Here is a 19,646-nt window from a genome sequence, read left to right as displayed (position 1 = left end):
TCTCAGGATGAGGCTTCAGACTACATGAAGATTCCTATGAAATAATAGAATAATAAATAATATATTCTGAATTAGGAATAATAATTAAAAAGTAGAAAGAATAAACATCAGAACTAATAACAAAATAAGTAAAAATTGATAGGTTATGGAACCATGAAGATTTTAACTGGAAAATAGAGAATGTATTATATAATTCAATACATACCACTTTTTTGTAGCACAAATCTTTGCACCAACATTGCCCTCCATAGAATATCTATTACATGGTAGAACTTCAAAGCCTGAGTCTTTATCAAAGATCCTAAAATATCTAAATATCTATAAAAATAAATAAAAATTGCTTGCCATCCATTTCTCAAGTATTTGTTATTATCACATTTTTATAGCATTAGGAAATAAATTAATGAATCTAATATTTTATTAAGAAATGACTAACCCACTCTTAGAATATTCATGTATAGCTTATGAAATCCAAATATGCACCTTGAATATGCAAATTTTATTTGATGAGTTAGATTTTTGATAAAATAAACTGTTCTGCAAAGAGAACAAATTCTACAAAGTGATGGGAAGACAACAGAACACACTTCAGTACTGATCTCAAGAATATGAGATAATAAATTGTTGAATGCAAATAGGGAAAATAATGCTATATGAACACAGATGAATAAAATTCAATGACATAGAGCGTAGATGGCGAACCTATGGCACAAGTGCCAGAGGTGGCACGTCTGAGAATTTTGCTGGCACATCAATGATTTACAGGTGATATCCTTTTATACGCTTATAAATTATTCAACCTTTTTTTTTAATTGTTATAATACTTACAAGTTAAATTTTGTTTTACACCAGAGAGCAGCTATGAAGATGTGCATATGATTGGTGCAGTATTAACAAAAGGACACAAAACCAAGAGTGTAGTCGGGCCAGGGCATGCCTGGGCGATGCCCTGGTACTTTTTTAAAACTATCAAAATATTTAAATTCATTATAATAAATTATAAGAATTATAATAATGAGACTTATAAAAATTGCAGAAAGCAATAATAATAATGGCGCACTTCGTGCTATGGATTTTTGTTTCCAAGGTAGAGCCCTGGCACTATTTCTTTTAGGACTACACTCCTGCACACAACCCAAAGACAAAGGCAACCTACAATTGTTGAGTTGAAATGCTAATTCTCTACAACCGAATTCCATAACATGTGAAACTGTCATAACAACATTCACTACATATTTCTTAGTTTTAACACATTCATGACGGGGTGTCGTTTATCATTCTGACGGAACTTCTCTTTATCAGTGGGCTCAATTCACACAAAGTTTCAACCTTTGGTTGAATTTTATTGCTGCTTGTTTGCATTTGAGCTGACACAGGGACTCACGCATGCATTATATGGCATATTTTATTTGAAGTTAGCCTTTGTGATCTGTCATAATGACATCTAGAATTTCAAATGCAATAAAACAAACACTTATTTCATGTAATTGAAAAATTGGACAAGAGTTTTTAGTTAGATACTGTTTTTCCTCTGCAACATATGGTTTTGCTTGAGTCTATACAGAGTAGTTTCTGTGAGAGGGGGACATGTGATTCATTAGTTAGCGCCTTTTTAATTCCAACTGTCTCTAATTGCACTATTTGTTGAGAAATATATTACACAGACTGCAAAAGCCTCCGTACCTTAATCAGGGATACAATAAAACTACTTGTTTTTCTTGAATCTGCAGTATAATGGCTATTGGGGGGGGGGGCATGTTGTTAACCACAGGGAGTGAGTTACTATCGCCTTGACATGAACATGTTTAAGCATTTTTCGTGTGCGAGGCATATGTAACACTTTTAATATCTTTTTTCATAAAGTAAAATCAGGGATGCCAGTTATACACAAGGGTGAGTTATTTTCGAGTAAACATGGTAAGCCTTTTGCTGACAAGTTGACATCCTTCTGCAGCTTCCCTTGCTCAGTTAATTTCGATGGTGAGCTACAATGCATAAATATTTTTCTCACTACTGCTTTTTTTTCAAACCAACATAATGAAAATCAATTTAATAATACAATAATCAATTTTACACTGAATAATATTATAAATTTATATATAAATAAATATTATAAATAAAATAAAATATTACTTATAAAATTATTAATAATTATTTATAAAATTATAAATAAATAAATTAAGTTAGATTAATTTTCTATTAATTTTTCCCCTATTAAAAACTGCCTGGCACGTCAGCAAATCTATTTGTAAATTTTTGGCACACGCACATAAAAAGGTTCGCCACCACTGACATAGAGTAACATCTAGAATATTTGGCTAGGTCTGAATCAGGCCCCTACAAACTAGATTTTTTTTTCAAGATAATCGATTTCCTTGGCCAACATCAATACTTTTATAGCCATCTTTCTTCCTGGTCATTATGAGTCCATATCTTGCTACTAATTATAAGAAAGCTAAGTGAAATGTAAGGTAAAAACATAATGAAAAAATTAAAATGCACATCATTTAACATAACTTTTATTAATGGCAAAATTTCTGACCTAGTATCAAGACCTTACAATAAATAAAAAAATTGAGTGAAACAGAAAATGTTAATAAGGTGTCCATACCTTATGCCCAATTCTCTACAACGTGTTCTTGTGGCCTTCTCATAGCTCTGAACAAAGAAGAAAAGGTAGGTCGGCATTTATTTGCAAAAAAGAACAAGATTATTATATCAGATTCTCTCAGTATGCCATCCTTGTCTGATACAAAAGTCAATGGAGCAAAAGCAAAGTTCTCCACAAAAGTCAAGTATTACTAAAAACACTTTGTCAAGTGTTTCTACTAAGACAATATGCAGCTCTGCACCAAACCAAACCAAATTTAAACAAGAATGACTGTCCCAATTTTTGGAAGTGATTCTGTTAATCACCACAATGACTGTTAATTCTTCTTTTTTCTTTAATAAATTTTTATTATTCATATTAGTATTATTTCATTGCCAACATGAAATTAGAAGATTTATTGCTGAAGGCCAAACTCTCAACCACAACACATATCATAATTAGACTTGAAAACATTCGGCACTGGTGCATTTACCAATGCATCACTAAAGCATTTATCCACTCCAATAACGCACATTCCACTAGTTCACTACATGCCAAATATTCAAAAATTTCTGTAAAAAAATCTTCTTTTCACTTCCTTACTCCCATGACTCTCATATTTCCAAGAATGAATGTTTATTTCCACCATCTTATTTAAGAAGGAGAGGTGCAGAGCACATTTCCTTAATTTGTTCTCATAATCAACATTCCAACATCCTGAAACAGTATTAGTCATTCATCCAGAACTCTCTCTCTCTCTAATATTTCCTTATCACATAGAAATCCAGATGATCAAATATGTGCACAGTAATCTAGAGGTGTTCTAATTAATGCCCTATGGACATAAAACAAGCAGTCTTCCAATATGTTCCTTGAAATTCAGCTGCCTATCCACCAACAATCCAAGATCCCTTTCACTTCCTACATCTCCTTAAAAAAGTTCCTCCACTACATTGCACCATATTCAATGGTTAAATTCTAAACAAATAAGCTCTGGGGAACTTATTTGTTTAGAATAAGTAAGTAAGGATCATAAATGTGAGACTATTGCTAGATTGTCGCAATATTTTTTAAAATTTCATTTATTTATTTATTCTGGTGGAGTTAAAGCCACCAGGCCTTCTCTTCCACACCACCAGAAACATTAAATACAAATACAAAATTACAAATTAATATAATACTTCTAACATATTAAAAGATAATTCAATTTAAGATAAGATAAGATAATTAAATTTAAGATAACATTAGATTATATGAGCAATGAAAAAACAGTAGGCCTATTCAGCTTGTTATGTAAATTCAGAAAAGAAAAAAAATGGAAATACAATAATGATGAAATAACAAAAACTCAAATTTCTTAGTAAATTTCTAATTTAACTTATTTAGACTGTAGAAACATTGAATAATTACTGTCTTATTGATATTTGAATGAATATGCTGTAAAATAATACTTTATTTTTAAAAAATAAACATTTTTTTAAAGATAAAGTTAGACAAACATATGCATTTACTCATATCAGTAAATTAAATTTGAAATATAACTAGTGAAATGTACAGGAAAGTGCACAAAAATATCGGGGCTTACCCTTAGTTAAAAGTTGCAGGAGGTCTACAATAGTTTCCACAAGACTTTTTTCGATTTGTCTGTCTCTTTTTACAATAAGCAAGGGCACTGTTTCTTTCTTGGGATATCCAGCATTTAACATATGGCACTAGAAAATTGGTGGACCACAACTATTTATGTCAGCAAAGATGAGACACTTTCAACCATGAGCACATTTCTTGTTGGTGTCACAATATCATTCATAATGCTGAAACCCCGCTCGTACTCTGCATTGCTCACTGGTATTGTTTCAACACACTTCAGAAGTTTCTTCATGGCGTATGACACATGCTTACCCCCACTGTGCTTAAAATACCTATAAGATTGAATGACCTCATGATAACACAGAGAAAACAAATCACACAGATCTTTCAATTCACCATAGTCTACAGTAATATCATCCGGCCAATACTCAGGTAAAACTACTTTCATTATTTCTGAGTACTTTGTGTCCTTATCTGTCATACACCAACTTGTTAAATTTGTGATTATACTCTCGTAAAATTGTCTTTTATTTATTTCCATTGTGTTGTTCCTACCCCCAAATACTTTCAAGGGAACTCCTCTGAACTGATTTGCTTCTATAGCTTTCTGAACTTTCCTCCAGTAAATACCTCTTCTCTCTCTTTATGACCTTTAAATACTTCTCTTGTTCTGTGCAGGAGTTGGTTTGCTCTAGGTAACGTCACAGTTTGTTTTTGCAAAGATTCTGAGAGGCTAGTAAGCTCAAATAATGCATCCATCATTATTTCTAAATTGTTCATGAAGTACGTTTCTTCAAGTTTACCGGCTAGCCCTTGAAATGTTGTCTTTCTTTACTATCTCAATTTCCATCATAAGCTGCAGGTGTAAAGATACTGTGCAATGATGTATAGTTATTCCAAATAGAATTTCTTCTCCTTCTTCTTTGTCTATGATCTCTTGTGCTTTTAAGCGTCGAGATTTTGCCAAAGACATTTCCATGCCATCCTGTCCAAGGCTTGTTGTTTTGCTTCTTTCCAGTTAATTCCCTTCTTTTCCAATTTTTCTTTAATTTCCTTTTGCCAACCTTTCTTGGGTCTGCCCATGTTTCTTTTTCCTATTTTCCGGCTTTCGTATACAGTTTTTGCTATTCTTCCTTCTTCCATTCTTGGTCTAGTCTTGTTTTTTGTGCCGCTTTCCTACGATATTTCATTTCAATTGTTTGTAGTTTATTTGTGTTTCCTGTTGTTAAACACCAAGACTCGCAACTGTATGTTAATGTTGGTAGAAACACTGCCATTTTGGTATTCTGGGTGACTTCTTTCTTATCTAGGAGTGGGCCTTTCATTGCATAGAATAGCTTTCCCCCCCCCCCCCCCAGTTATCCTGTTGTTAATTTCTGTGTCTAGTCTACCATCTTCTTGTATATATGATCCCAAGTATTCAAAGGAGTGGACTTGTTCCAGTTGATGGTTCTCTATTTTTATTATGTGTTTTAGTTGGTTTCTAGAAATGATCATTGTTTTAGTTTTATTTATATTTATGATCATATTCCTTTTCTTTGATTCTTCATATACAGCCTTGTTTCACTCCTACATTTGTTTCAAATTCTTTTGATCTATTATTACAAGTTCTTACATAATTTCTGTTACTTTTGTAGAGGCTTCGTATGGCTGCTATTAAGTTATCTTGTACCTTGTTTTTCTTTAAAGTTTGCCATATTAAGTGTCTGGGAACTCGGTCAAAGGTCTTTTCGAAATCTATAAAACATGCATGTGGTTCTTTTCCATATTCCAATGTTTTCTCTGATATTTGTCTAAGACTGAAGAATTTACAAACAGAATTTACAGCCCAAAAACTTGATGCAATCCCAACAAGTTGACAACATCTTTCCCAATTTGGTAAGACTGCAGAACAACTGTTCTGCACATTTCCTTAGTTCATGTAAGTTCTTTGGAGACATACTAAAAGTTGAATATACCTTATCAAGAAACACCACAAAATGATTTGTTGTCGCAACATCTTTCAGTGAATCATGCACAGCAAGTTCTAAGAGATGATTTATACAGTGCCATGTTAAAATTGTTGGAAAACAATTTTAACATGGCACATAAATCTTTAATCAATGTTTCCAAACCTGCTCATTTCCCTAGCATAACTGAGGCTCCATTCATACATAATCCAATTAGAATTTCCTGCAGGATTTCTTTTTTCAGACAGTGCTTTCAAGACACTGCTTAAGTGAGTTCTTAATGTCCATTTCTTTGGTGCTTTCTAATTGAATTAAATCAAAGAATAGTGTTGTAACATCGCCACCATTTATTGCACCCTGTATGTACACTATCAGAACAGTCTGGTTAGATATGGATGTATTTCATCCAGAATAGTAGAAATTTTGGTTCTATGCTTTATAATGCTATCTGCAATGTTGTGTTTCATTTATTTTGCAATATGATTCACTATCTCAGTGCATGTCACATCACTATGTAGAGCAGTGGTTTTTAATCGATGTGTTCCACGAACTGGTTACAAGTGTTCTTCCAGTGAAAGATGTCACTTAACACGGTTCTGAGTGTAATTAGCTACTCTGAATAAAAATGTCAATTATTTCCATTATAACAGAACAATTAACAATATTGGAAGAAAAGATTTCAAGTTACTTTCTTTCCTTAAATACACACAATTATGACTGGATACAACAATTAGTTACCTTGTCAAAGGATCACACTCTAAAAATGAAATTCTCTGAAATAGCTCATGAGGAATTTTGGATTTTTGTCCAAGCCAAATACCTAGCTCTCTCCACAAGGACACTGAAAATTTTGTTACAGTTTTCAACATCATATTTGTGTGAGCTCGGTTTCTCAATATTAACCAATATAAAAACTAAAAAGTGTGAAAGACTTACTAATATAGACAAAGAGATGAGGGTAGCTATATCACATATTAGACCTGATATTGCTGAAATTTGTAAAAGCCAACAAAGCTCAAGTATCACATAAAAATAAGTTTCATTTTTATAAAAGGCAAGTCCATGCATATTTTTATTGTTAGTTTTATAACCCTAATGCTTTTGGTGTTCCCAAAATTTCTCTTATAATCAAAAGTGTTCCATGACTTTGAAAAGGTTAAGAACCACTGCATAGCAATAGCAATGCAACATTCCATTAAGAATCTGAAGATCAATTAATTTTGGATGATCTACAAAAGGATGAATATGCTTTGCAATATGATATGCAGTGCGAAACACATGGCACGTGATTTCGTGAGCTAAAGCATTCTGTTCTTCTACAATGTGTCTCAATGAATTCTCACTTTTACTTCTAATAATTGCTTCTGCACTTTTGTGAGATTTGGTATCTCTATGTTCCTAAATTTTCTTTCCAAGTTGCTTTTGTTGGCATTGTTTAGACTCTTTCCATTTAATACGTATTAATCCATTTATCCACTCTGATAATCCACCCCGCTAAGTGAATACCCTGATGTGAAGAACTTGTGCTTAGAATCTGTACATCTGCACATGTTATACACCCCAAACCTCTGTCCTCACAAAATAACTAATTGTATTTACCTTTGAATGCTATCCACTGGTCAAGTGTCCAGAGTTGGCAAATCTTTCCTTTTGTTCAACATATTAATATTATTACACTGCAACTGATGGGAATCCTGTGTTTCTGTGGATTCGTTACAGACTTCTTTCTCTTCAGAAACTAAATACAAACTGTCATTACATTACATCATATTATATTATCATATAACATTATATTATCACTGTCATCCGAGCTATTTTTCTGTTTAAAGAAGGTACCAATGTACTTATCCATAGTTGAAATAGTAGGCCTACATAAACACAAAAATATTACATGATTTTCTTTGTGCTTCTCACAATCACGAGCTCTGATAAACAACTGCTAATCTGCTGTTCTATTGTTGGTTACTGACAACATCATTTTGACAGACTCAGTGATATTTTGTCATTTTGCCAACCAGAAAAGACAAAATTTGTATCAAAATTCTGCTACACTATCTGCAATAATGTTTACTTGTCAATCACTGCAAGATAATGCATTATAGGAAGCTCCAAACCTTCCTGTTCCTTTCATCACACGTTTGTAATCAGGCGACTATTGATATTGAATTTATATACACATCAAAACTGTAAACAACCGTTGAATAATAACATAATAATGTAGGAATAATTACCGTAAAGGAAGAAAAGTCACAAAACAGAAACATGTTCCAGGTATTTTTTTTTATGCCCAGTGCATAAAAAAAAAATTCAGCTGGGACTCTCTGGGGCTGGGCCCCAGCTGAATTTAACCACTGACCATATTCCATCTCATTTGGACAAAGTGCAAGACTTTACACTTAGCAACACTGAAATGGATAAAACCTTTTCAAATCCTCTAGGAACAACATCATATCAAAGCTTACAGAGCTGCTTTTGCCAATTTAGCACCATTGATAAACACCTGAATATTTCATCTCAAACCTTGACCTATACTCAATACATACATAACAATGGTCATCATCATCAAATTTAATTATGGGATATACAGGATATCACCATACCAGTATAACATAAAAAAGTTACATCATTACTAACATCCTATTGACAATTTTCCTACAAATTAATCTGTTATCTGTCAAGAATCCAATATTATCAGATCTTATATTTCTGACCTCTAAGGCATCTTTAACTGTATCAATCCACCAAAATCTTTATCTTTCTGGGTTGTTTTTCTTGCATCTTTACCAAAAACACTTGTTCTGCCAACCTTTCCTCTGACATTCTGTTTAAGTTACTATACCACCTTAGCCTAGCCTTGCTAACAAAGTCAAGTTCTTTCCTAATATCTTCATTTTTAATATAACTCTGCCATTGATGCCTTTGGCTCATGCTCTTAATTTTTTTCAGAATTCTCACGTCTGTGGTCTCAAATCTTTGATGAAGTGCTTTATTTCTAACTTGGTTCTCAGATTCACAAGTTAAAATTGTATTGAACACTGGTTTATACACAGCTAGTTTCATATTTAGATTAATTTCTCTCTTACTCCATATATATTTATTCATCTGACTCCTCACCATACCAATTATACTAATTCTGTTGTCTATTTCCATTTTCACTGAAACTATGCCTAAATAGCTGAAATATTTTACTGTTCAATAGGTTCTCCACTGAGAATGCAGCAGAAGTTTTCTATGTTCCTGCCTAATTTCACAGTTCAGGTTTTTGTATTGCTGATTTTCATATCAAATTTGTTACAGTTCTTATTCAATTTAGTTAGCGAATCCTAAAGACTAGCAGTATATCTGTTTAAGAGTTCATCATCATCTGATAAATCAAAGGGCTAAGTTTCATATCTCCAATTCTAATTTCAAGTTTAACGCCACTTTCTTTTATAATGTGATCCATATGAATGATGAATAAGAGTGCAGATAGTGTACACACTATCTTCTTGTATTTCCTTCAATATTAACTGGTGACTAGTTACGATTTAAATATAGACTACTCTGTAAAAAAATGTTCCAATTTATCCCATTTAATTGTAGTGCTTTGAAAAGCTTTTTTCTAGGCATCTTGTCATATGCTCTTTCCAGATATACAAAACTTACATACAGATCCTTGTCATGTTACCATGATTTCTCAACTATTCGTCATAAAGTGAAATTCTGATCTTGATAACCTGTATTTGGCCTGAACCCAAGTTGTTCTTACTCCAAGCTTCTTTTCCCCAATTTTCATCAGCCTCTTCTCAAGTAAGCTCGAGTAAAGTTTACCCAGAACACTTAAATTTCACTGTAATCCTCACATTCAGTTTTTCTCCTTGTTATAGATGGGAGCTATGAGAGTCTACTCCAAGTTGTTCAAAACACTACACTTACATGATGTGAATTAGACATTATACAAGGCAACACAAAGTTCATACTTAATGTAAATGAGCTATTAAAAGTGAAGAAATTACAAAGATGGTTTGATGTAAAATCAGATGTAAGCCACAGATCACTATTAAACAACATTATCTATATGGATCGCATTATAAAGAAATTGTGGCAATAAATGTGATATCAAAGATCATTTGCTATCTTGATCACAGCTCTTTACTTCATACAAATGATGTCTTACTCTTAAATAAATCCAGTACAATTCTGCAAGATTCCTTAACTAAACTGAATACCTACTGTAACAAATTTGACAGAGAAATTAACAATAAAAAAAAGGCACACTATCAAAATAGGCAGGAATATGAGAAATGTCAGCTGCATCCGGCAAGGAGACCTAGGGAACAAGTGAAATGTTTAGCTATTCAGGCATAATTTTTAGTGGAGATGGCAAATTAAACATGGAAATAGTCACCAGAACAAGCAAAGTTAGTACAGTGGGGAGTCAAATGAATAAATTTATATGGATCCTAGAGTAAGAATGGAAATCAAACCACTGAATACCTGCTGACTGCAGATATGAGAACTCTAAGGGAAAAATCTGGGGCTTGAACAAATGGCATCAATGGCAAAATCATAGTAAACCTGAAGTAATTTGATCTTAACATTGTTGGCATGGTCCTCACAGAGAGTGACAAAAAGTTACAGAAGTGTTTGATTCCAGGATACACGAACACTGAAACAGATCTGACAATACTGAAGTTCTTACAGATAATAGATCGATCTGGAGGAAAATTGCTTACAGGAATTTGGTAATAATGTAAACTTATAATCATCAGAAGTACTATTATAGTATACTGTACACCTTTTGAGGTGTATCAATTAATTTGACGATGATGGTATTCCATAAGTAGTAAGCAAATGATCTTTAGAATTCATGTATGTATATATTACATAAATTAGCAGATGAAATTATATAGGAAAGATAATTAAAAGAAACTCACATGAGACTTAAGTAAGTTCTGATTATGCTTATTTTTGGATGGAAAATATGTCTTGGCCCATTCTCCTGATGCAAGTTGCTGATAACCTCTCTCATAATTTTGAGTCTTTCTAAATTCTTCAATAATCTTCCGTAGTGCACTATTGTTAATATCTAGAGGCTTAAATCTGAAAGAAACTTATTTGCTTTAGTCAAAAAAAAGATAAAATAAATAATAATTGAATGATGAAATGCAGTTTTTATGGAAGTATGAGGGTGGTCTGAAAAGTACTCAGCCTAACAATGAAAAAACAAATTTATAATTTTAAAATTATTTTTATTTTTCAACATAATCTCCCTTAAGACTAATACATTTATTCCAGTGATGCTCCAGTGCCATTACCCTATTCCCTGTAGTGGTTCTCAGTAAGATCTGCAAAATACCCCTCTACAGCTGCAACACCTCTTGATTCGAAGAAAAACATTGACCAGTGATTATGAGTTTTGTTTTGGGAAGAGACAGAAGTCAGAGGGAGTCAAATCTGGGGAATAGTGTGGATGTTCCAACAATTCATAGTGCAGATCCATTAATTTTTCCATTGCCAAAAACACCTTTGTGGGCAGATACATTGCCCTGAGGAAAGATGATTTTTCATTCTTTAGCATCCCAAAACACCAATGCCATGACCTTTCCTGCTGATGGAACCGACTTTGTCTTCTTTGGTGCTGAACAACTGGCTTCTGTCCACTGTTTTGACTGCTGTTTGGATTCTAGTGTGTAATGGTGAATCCAAGTCTCATCCATATAAACAAATTGATGCACAAAATCAGTTTTATTCTTGTTAAAATGCTCCAAGCACCGTTCAGAGATTTTCATGAGAGTGCATTTTTGATCTGCTGTGAGCAAGTGCAGCACCCATCTTGTGCAAAGCTTTTTCATTTGCAATTCTTCATGCAAAATATGTCCTATGCATTCTTTTGAAATTATTATATCTCAGCAATTTCATGCACTTTGACTCGCCGATTATCTAATAGCATATCGTGTACTTGATCAATGATTTTTGGTGTTGTTACTCTTTTTGGATATCCTTCACGTAGATCATTTCAAAGCTGGTATAGCCACATTTAAACCCAGCAGCTCATTTCTTAACTGTCGAAAAAGAAGGAGAAGAGTGCCCATAAACTTTTATGAACTTCAAATGAATTTCTTTTGGTGTTAAACTTCTTCTACAAAGAATTGTATAACTGCACGAGGAATACAGGCAACACTTTTGCTTCAGACAGCAGTATAAAACAAACTACTTGATAGAATGACTTGCAATTTCACATGGATGCTTATGACAGATGTTCTAACTTAGGGAAAAAAAAAATTTTGCCGACAGTATTGCCATCTATGGTTAAGGCCGAGAACTTTTCAGACCACCCTCATATGTATAAAACAATATTAAATGAATTAAAAAAATAAAAATAACTATCATTATTACAAGGACCCAAATCTGAAAGCACGCCCCAACTCAATATCACCAGAGTTAAAAATTGGTACTATCAACATAAGAAGCCTGAATGACAAAGAAATGGAGCTAGCTGAGGAATTAGATAAGTACCAGATCAACATAATACGGGTGACTGAAACAAAAAAGACAAAAACTGGTGAGATCTTCCTGAGCAATAAATACAAAATGTTATATTCAGGCGATGACAATCAAGGAAAAGAAGGAGTAGACATAGCATTCAACACAAAATACGAGGCTAATCTTCTTGAATTGCAGTCAGTCTCAAGTAGAGTGATTTGGGAAAATATGAGAATGGGGAACTGGACAATGAGACTTATTTGTGCCTATGGTCCCACAGAAGGTTCTACTAAGGTAGAAGTGGAGGAATTTTTTGAGGATTTAGGAAAAAACTACTGACACAATGAAAAAGGAAAAGTTGGTCCTTGTTGGAGATCTAAATAGCAGAGTAGGAAATGATTGTGAGACATACAAAAATATTTTGGGAAAATTTGGAGAAAAGAGCAAAGCTAATAATAATGGCAAATATCTGTTGGATTTCTGCTCAGGACATGGACTGGTTATTACTAACACCATGTTCTAACATAAAATTGTGCACAAATTCACATGGAGAGAAGAGGCAAGGAATAACAAAAGTCTTATTGACTATGTTATTGTTGATAGTGATGTTTTCTCCCTGGTGCAGGACACCAGAGTGTACAGAGGATTTGAAATTGGAAGTGATCACTATTTAGTCTTGAGCAAGATAAAATTGAATTTCATATTGAAAAGAATAACATGTAAGAAAGTTTTAAAGCGAATAAAAGTTGAGCAGCTCTCAGATGTGAACTGTAGACTAAGATACACAAATATTATTGAAGAAAAAATGAAAGGGTTTGAGAACAGGAATCAAATCTTGGAGATTCAGTGGCAAACTCTGAAGAAAGCATTGATTGATTCTGCCAGAGAGGCATGTGGTGAGGTTGTCTGCAAGGATAGAAAAATCAGAACTCCATGGTGGACATAGGAAGTTAAAGAGGCAGTGAAGGAAAAGAAGAAAGCATATCAAAAGTTCCTGGCAAATAAGTCAGCTTGTGCTCTTAGAGAATACAGAGACAAATGTAAGAAAGCTAAACACTGTGTAAAACCAGCTAAACAAAAGTCATGGGAGGACTTTAGCAAGAACATAGAAAATAAATATCAAGAATGTGATAAGATATTCTGGAGGTTGTTGAAGACGCTTAGAAATGGACAAAAGAATGCTGTGAAAGGAGTTAGAGATGATAAAAGTGACATGAAAACAGGAGACAAAGATATCTGTGAAGTATGGAGTAATTACTTTGAAAAATTGCTAAATGAAACAAGCAGTGATAGCACAGTGGTAAAAAACACTCAACAGGCATACAGTCAGGAATACATATCCATACTTGAAGTAGAAAATGCCATCAAAGGCTTGAAATTGGAAAGGCAGCAGGAGTAGTTGATATGCGACAAGAAATGCTGAAGTATGGTGGTATAAAAGTCTTACAGTGGCACTGCATAGTTCAGAAGGCATGGACAGAGGGAGGAATTCCTGATTATTGGAGTAGAGCTCTCATAGTACCCATATATAAAAAGGGAAATGAAACTGAATGTGATAATTACATAGGTATTTCCCTACTGAGTGTTTCTGGCAAGATTTATGCCAGTATACTTGAGAAACGGTTGAGAAGAATTGTGGAAGAAAAGCTTGGTGAAAAGCAAGCTGGATTCAGGTCAAATAGAGGCTGTCAGGATCAGATCTTCACTTTACAACAAATAGTTGAGAAAGCATGGGAATATAACAAAGATCTGTATTTAAGTTTTGTCGATTTGGAAAATTCATATGACAAGATGCCAAGAGAGAAGCTATTCAATATGCTACAGTTATATGGTGTCAACGGGGCATTATATCAAGCAATACTTAGTCTTTATTTGAGTTGCAAGTCAGCAGTTAGAATTGAAGGAAGTACAGGAAGGTGATTTAATATTAAATCTGGTGTCAGACAAGGATGTACATTATTCCCTCCATTATTCATTATCTATGTGGATCACATTATGAAGGAAAGTGGTATTAAAACTGATATCAAAATTGGAGATGTTAATTGCTTTATGCAGACGATGCTATACTTTTAAATAAATCCGCTACAAGTTTGCCAGATTCCCTGACTAAATTGAATAACTGTTGTAATAGATATGGTATAAAGGTCAGCATTATAAAGACAAAGACAATGAAAATAGGTAGAATCGTTGAAAATATCAACTGTTGTAAATGGAGAACATGTGGAACAAGTAAAACATTTTAGCTACTTGGGCACGATTTTTAGTGAAGATAGTAAATTAAATATGGAAATAGACAACAGAATCAGCAAAGCTGGTATGGTGGGAGGTCAATTGAATAAATTCATATGGAATAAGAGAGAAATTAGCCAAAACACTAAATTAACTGTATACAAGACAGTGTTCAAACCAGTTTTAACTTAAGGATCAGACAACTGAGTCAGAAGTAAAACACTTGACCAAAGACTAGAGACCACAGATATGAGAGTACTGAGAAAGATTAGAGGCGTGAACAGATGGCATCAATGGCAATATCATATTAAAAAAAAAAGGATATTAGGAAAGAACTTGACATTGTTGGCATCCAGGAATGCATTAGCAGAGCTAATCTCAGGTGGTATGGTCACTTAAACAGAATGGACGAGGAAAGATTAGGAAAGCAATTGTTCTCTGCCAGGTTGGCAGGAAAACGACCCCGAGGAAGACCAAGATATAGGTGGATTGAAACGGTACAAAGTGCCTTATACGATAGAAATATAAGATCTGATAATGTTGGAGTCTTGACAAGTAACAGACTGATTTGGAGGAAAATTGTAGATAGGAAGTTAGTAATGATGTAAATTTTTCATGTACTATCATATCCTGTACACCCCTTGAGGGTACATGTCAGGAATTTGATGATGATGATCATTATTTTCACTTCATGCTAGAGAGGGATGACATTCTGTTCTCAAAAAATATGTTTCTACTGTCCTAAAATATTCCTCTTCTTTTTCTTATCTTCTCAATCAATTCTTTATAATACTTAAATGAGGAATCTGACCTAATTTTCAGAGGAAATGGAGCGATCTGCATTATTCCCATAGTCTGTTATGTCTACTGAATACATATTCTTTGGCTACTAATACATGAAGAAACCAGCAAACAACAGAATTACAGGGAAAAAAAATTATAATCTGATAATATAAGCAGAAGGCTAGTGCAACAGGTGAGACGAGGAAGCAACAACTATATGGCACCACTTGTGAAAAGGTATTGAACTTTCATAAGACAATCCTTTCACTATGCATTTTACTGCCTGCCTGCAGAGAAAAAGAGAAAGTGCTTATTTGATATAAGTCCTTATATTATTATCATCAGTCTAGTATAGATTCATAATGCATAAGAAGCACTAAAAAAATTTCTTCTTCTTCTTGTGCATTATCCCATTTATTCAGGGTTGGCCTTGCAATTCCTCTTTTTCCATTCTTTCCTATCTTGTGCCATTTCTTCAGTTGCTCCACACTCTTCCATGTCTCTTCTCACCACATCTCTCCATGTCTTTCTCAGTCTACCTCTTCCCATCCACATTCAGATTCATAATCCTATTTACACTTTCAGCTGGTGAGTCCCGTTCAACATGTCCAAACCATCTTAATCTGTTTTTTCCCCATTTATTTCAACTATTGGTACCACTCCCAAACAACTCTGATAAATTCATTTCTAATTTCATCTTTTCTTATTATTCCACACATCCACTTTAACATTCTCATCTCTGCCACATTCATCCTTTGCTCATGTATTTTCTTTACAGTCCAACATTTCGATACATGCAACATAGCAGACCTCATAATTCACTTATAGAATTTCCCCTTTGGACGAATCGGGACATGCTTGTCAAACAAAACAGTGCTGGCTTGTCTCTACTTTAACCATCCTGTGCTAATTCTACCAGTCACCTCTTCATCAATTTCACCATCTCTCTGTAACACTGAGCATAAATACCTAAACTTTTCTTTCCCTCCAAAATAGTTTTAGATCATTTCTTTCACTACTAAAAGAGCACTCCATATATTCTGTTTTTGTCATACTCAATCTTAATTTGTGGCCTTCCTCCAACCTTCCAATCTTGAATTAGCCTCTCTCTCTTCTATGCTCAATCAAAACAACATTGTCTGCAAACATCATACATCATGGTGCCTCTTCCTGCACCAATTCAGTAAGATCATCTAATATCAATGAAAACAAATATGGACTAAGAACAGAGCCCTGGTGTAGCCCAACTCTCACTGAGAAATATTCAGTGTCACGGAACTTCATACAGATGTTACTGCCTCATTGTACATATCTTGAATGATGCAGATACAGTTAAATGGAACTGATTTTCATTGCAGTGCTCTCCAGAGCACTTCTCTTGGAACTCTAATGAAAATCTTGATGTTTTCCAAGTTATATTGGAAAACATAAAGGTTTAAAGAAAGCCTAAAAGCTGTGATTTGTAAGGGAAGGAGAACATGAAATATAACAGTTACACCTTCTGTCCAAAAAGAAACTGAACTTTTCGAAAATAGAAGAAACTAGTGCCGCCACCTGTTGTATCTTTTTATTGTCGAAAGTGGCAACCTTCTTTAGTGTTGTGTCAATTGTTTATGACATTTGTTTCATTAGAAGTCGAGTTATAGTGACAATGAGTTTCAAACAGAGAGCTGCGATTGACTTTTGTGTTAAACTTGATAAAAGTTTTACCGAAATGAATCAAATGCTTCAAAAAGCATACACAATGAATGCTTATCCGGTACTCAAGTTTACGAGTGGTTTAAGCGATTTCAAAGTGGTCGTGAGATGCTTGAGGATGACGAAAAGCCGGGTCGTACAAAAACTGGACTGAGCGAAGTTAACATCCAAAAAGTGCGTGATTTCATCAAAGAAAAACCAGAAATCGTCCGTGAGATTGATTGAAGATGAATGGAGATTTTAATATCAACTGTGCACAACATTTTGACCGAGAGTTTGGGCCTTCGTAAATTGAATTCGTAATTTGTTCCCCACAAGTTGACCGACGACCAAAAAAGTATCGAATTGAACATTGCAAGGACCTCATTAAAACCACTCATAAGGACTCAAACTTCCTTGAAATGATCAGTACTGGTGATGAAACATGGTGTTTTGAGTATGAGCCCGAAACAAAGCACCAGAGTACTGAGTGGAAACCACCAGAAGAGAGGCATCCAAAAAAAAGTTGCTTGGAGAAGTCAAAAGTAAAGACAATGCTGATTTGTTTCTACGATTCCAAGGGCATTATCCACAAAGAATTCATTCTGCCTGGCCTAACGGTCAATGGTGAGTTTTATTTCGAAGTTTTGAAGCGATTGATAGTGAGAATTCGTTGCATACAGCATGAATATCGTGATGCAGGCAGCTGCTCACTTTTGCATGATAATGCACCATCTCCAAATTTGAACATTGTGAAACAGTTTTTGAGCAAAAACCGAGTTTATCTGTTGGATCATTCACCATATTCATCTGATTTAGCACCCTGTGACTTCTTTCTCTTCCCCTGACTTCATTTGCTGATGAAAGGAAACTGATACGACACCACTGAAAACGTTCAAGCGGCAGTAACCATGACTCTCAACAGTATCCCAAAAACCGATATAAAAAACTCATTTAACGAATTAATTGACTGTGCCAAACGCTGTGTTGAAGCTGAGGGAGAGTATATTGATTGAAATAAATGATTTGAATAATTATAATTGGCCTGTGTTTTATTTTCTACCAAAATTTCGGTTTCTTTTTGGACAGAGGGTGTATATTCCAAAAGTTACATTCGAAAACATCAAGATTTAAAAAAAGCCTAAAGATTGTAATTTGTAAGGGAAAGAGAACATGAAATATATTAAATGGACTTCAGAGAATGGATTAAACAAATTTTGAATCAAAGAATATAATAAGGTAGAGCAAATACACAAATAATGCTTTTCAGATTGCATGAATTACAGATTTACAGTTAGTGAATTTTGTTTGGTTATAGAAATCAACAACTGAGTTTCAATTTAAAACAAAATGGGATTTAAGTGATCTTAAACAAACTTGACTGAGGTATATAGGTTATCTAAGGAATCTATATAGCATTGGCTATATAGATTCCTTAGATAACCTACCATTAACAACAAAACTGATAATTTGCCATACTGACCAAAAAAACCAAAGGATTTCATAGATGGATTCCATCTTAGGGCCTCCGAAAACCTTTTTTAAAGAATTTCCATTTCTTAGATAATCTGTCATTAACAACAAAACTGATTGTTTGCCATACCAAACATAACACCAAAGCATTTCATTGACGCATTCCATCTTTGTAGAGCCTCTGAAGACTTTTTTTTTTTTTAAAGAATTTTCATTTTGGCCATTACTTCAACATGAAAATTCATGTGGAAGTAGTAGGTAATTTCTAACATTGTTTTTCAGAGAACGTGTGGCATTATTGATGATTAGCTAACTGGATCACACATCTTCTTACTACAGCTGATAAGTGATATTCTGGCTCTCTCACGCATGCATGCGCGCACGCGCACACACACAAAATATCCTTCTGCAAACAAGAATAAATATACTAGTACAACAGAGTATGTATTCCCACTATACTAGAATGTTTCACTAGGAACATACATCATTCAGATAGCTCTCTGAACTGGTAATATCCACCAGAAACCTACTAGATTTCTGTGAGAAGAATTACACTAAAAACATGAGGTATGGACACAAATTGAACAAGATCTTCATCAACTACTTCAGCAAATGTTCAATACTGTAAGATGCATTAACGATACCATGGTTTTTTGTAAAGTTATATTTTCCACAGATTTTATTTATTTAGTGTATAGGTAAAAATATAAGAAATTAATGAGTAAAAATATATACATATTGACAATTCTGTTAACTAATCAATAGCACTATCTGGGAGTAAATGTAAGCTCCTGAGGCCTCCAGTGAAGGAGTTTGTAGGGCAGTCATCAGTGATATGATGCATAGTCTGCACAGTGCCACACCACACATGCAAAAGGGTGACCATGAAATTC

The 19,646-nt window shown here is 34.0% G+C and overlaps 1 protein-coding gene across 1 annotated transcript in view; it reads right to left on the bottom strand.

Moving 5' to 3' along the window:
- Positions 1 to 19,646, bottom strand: part of LOC150105951 (uncharacterized) — a 138,633-nt gene that overhangs the window by 66,518 nt on the left and 52,469 nt on the right. Inside the window, exons 6-7 of the mRNA XM_090394440.1 lie at positions 11,043 to 11,208; positions 206 to 318 (exon numbers count right to left, since the gene is read on the bottom strand). Coding sequence (XP_090250566.1) covers positions 206 to 318; positions 11,043 to 11,208 — 279 coding nt within the window. The remainder of the gene's footprint in view (positions 1 to 205; positions 319 to 11,042; positions 11,209 to 19,646) is intronic.

The sequence above is a fragment of the Typopeltis vanoorti genome, chromosome 6, assembly GCF_054136105.1.
Source record: "Typopeltis vanoorti isolate ZY-2024b chromosome 6, IOZ_Tvanoo_1.0, whole genome shotgun sequence".
Classification (NCBI taxonomy): domain Eukaryota; kingdom Metazoa; phylum Arthropoda; class Arachnida; order Uropygi; family Thelyphonidae; genus Typopeltis; species Typopeltis vanoorti.
The sequence above is the reverse complement of the archived record's forward strand: the minus strand, read 5'-3'. Positions and strand labels throughout refer to the sequence as shown.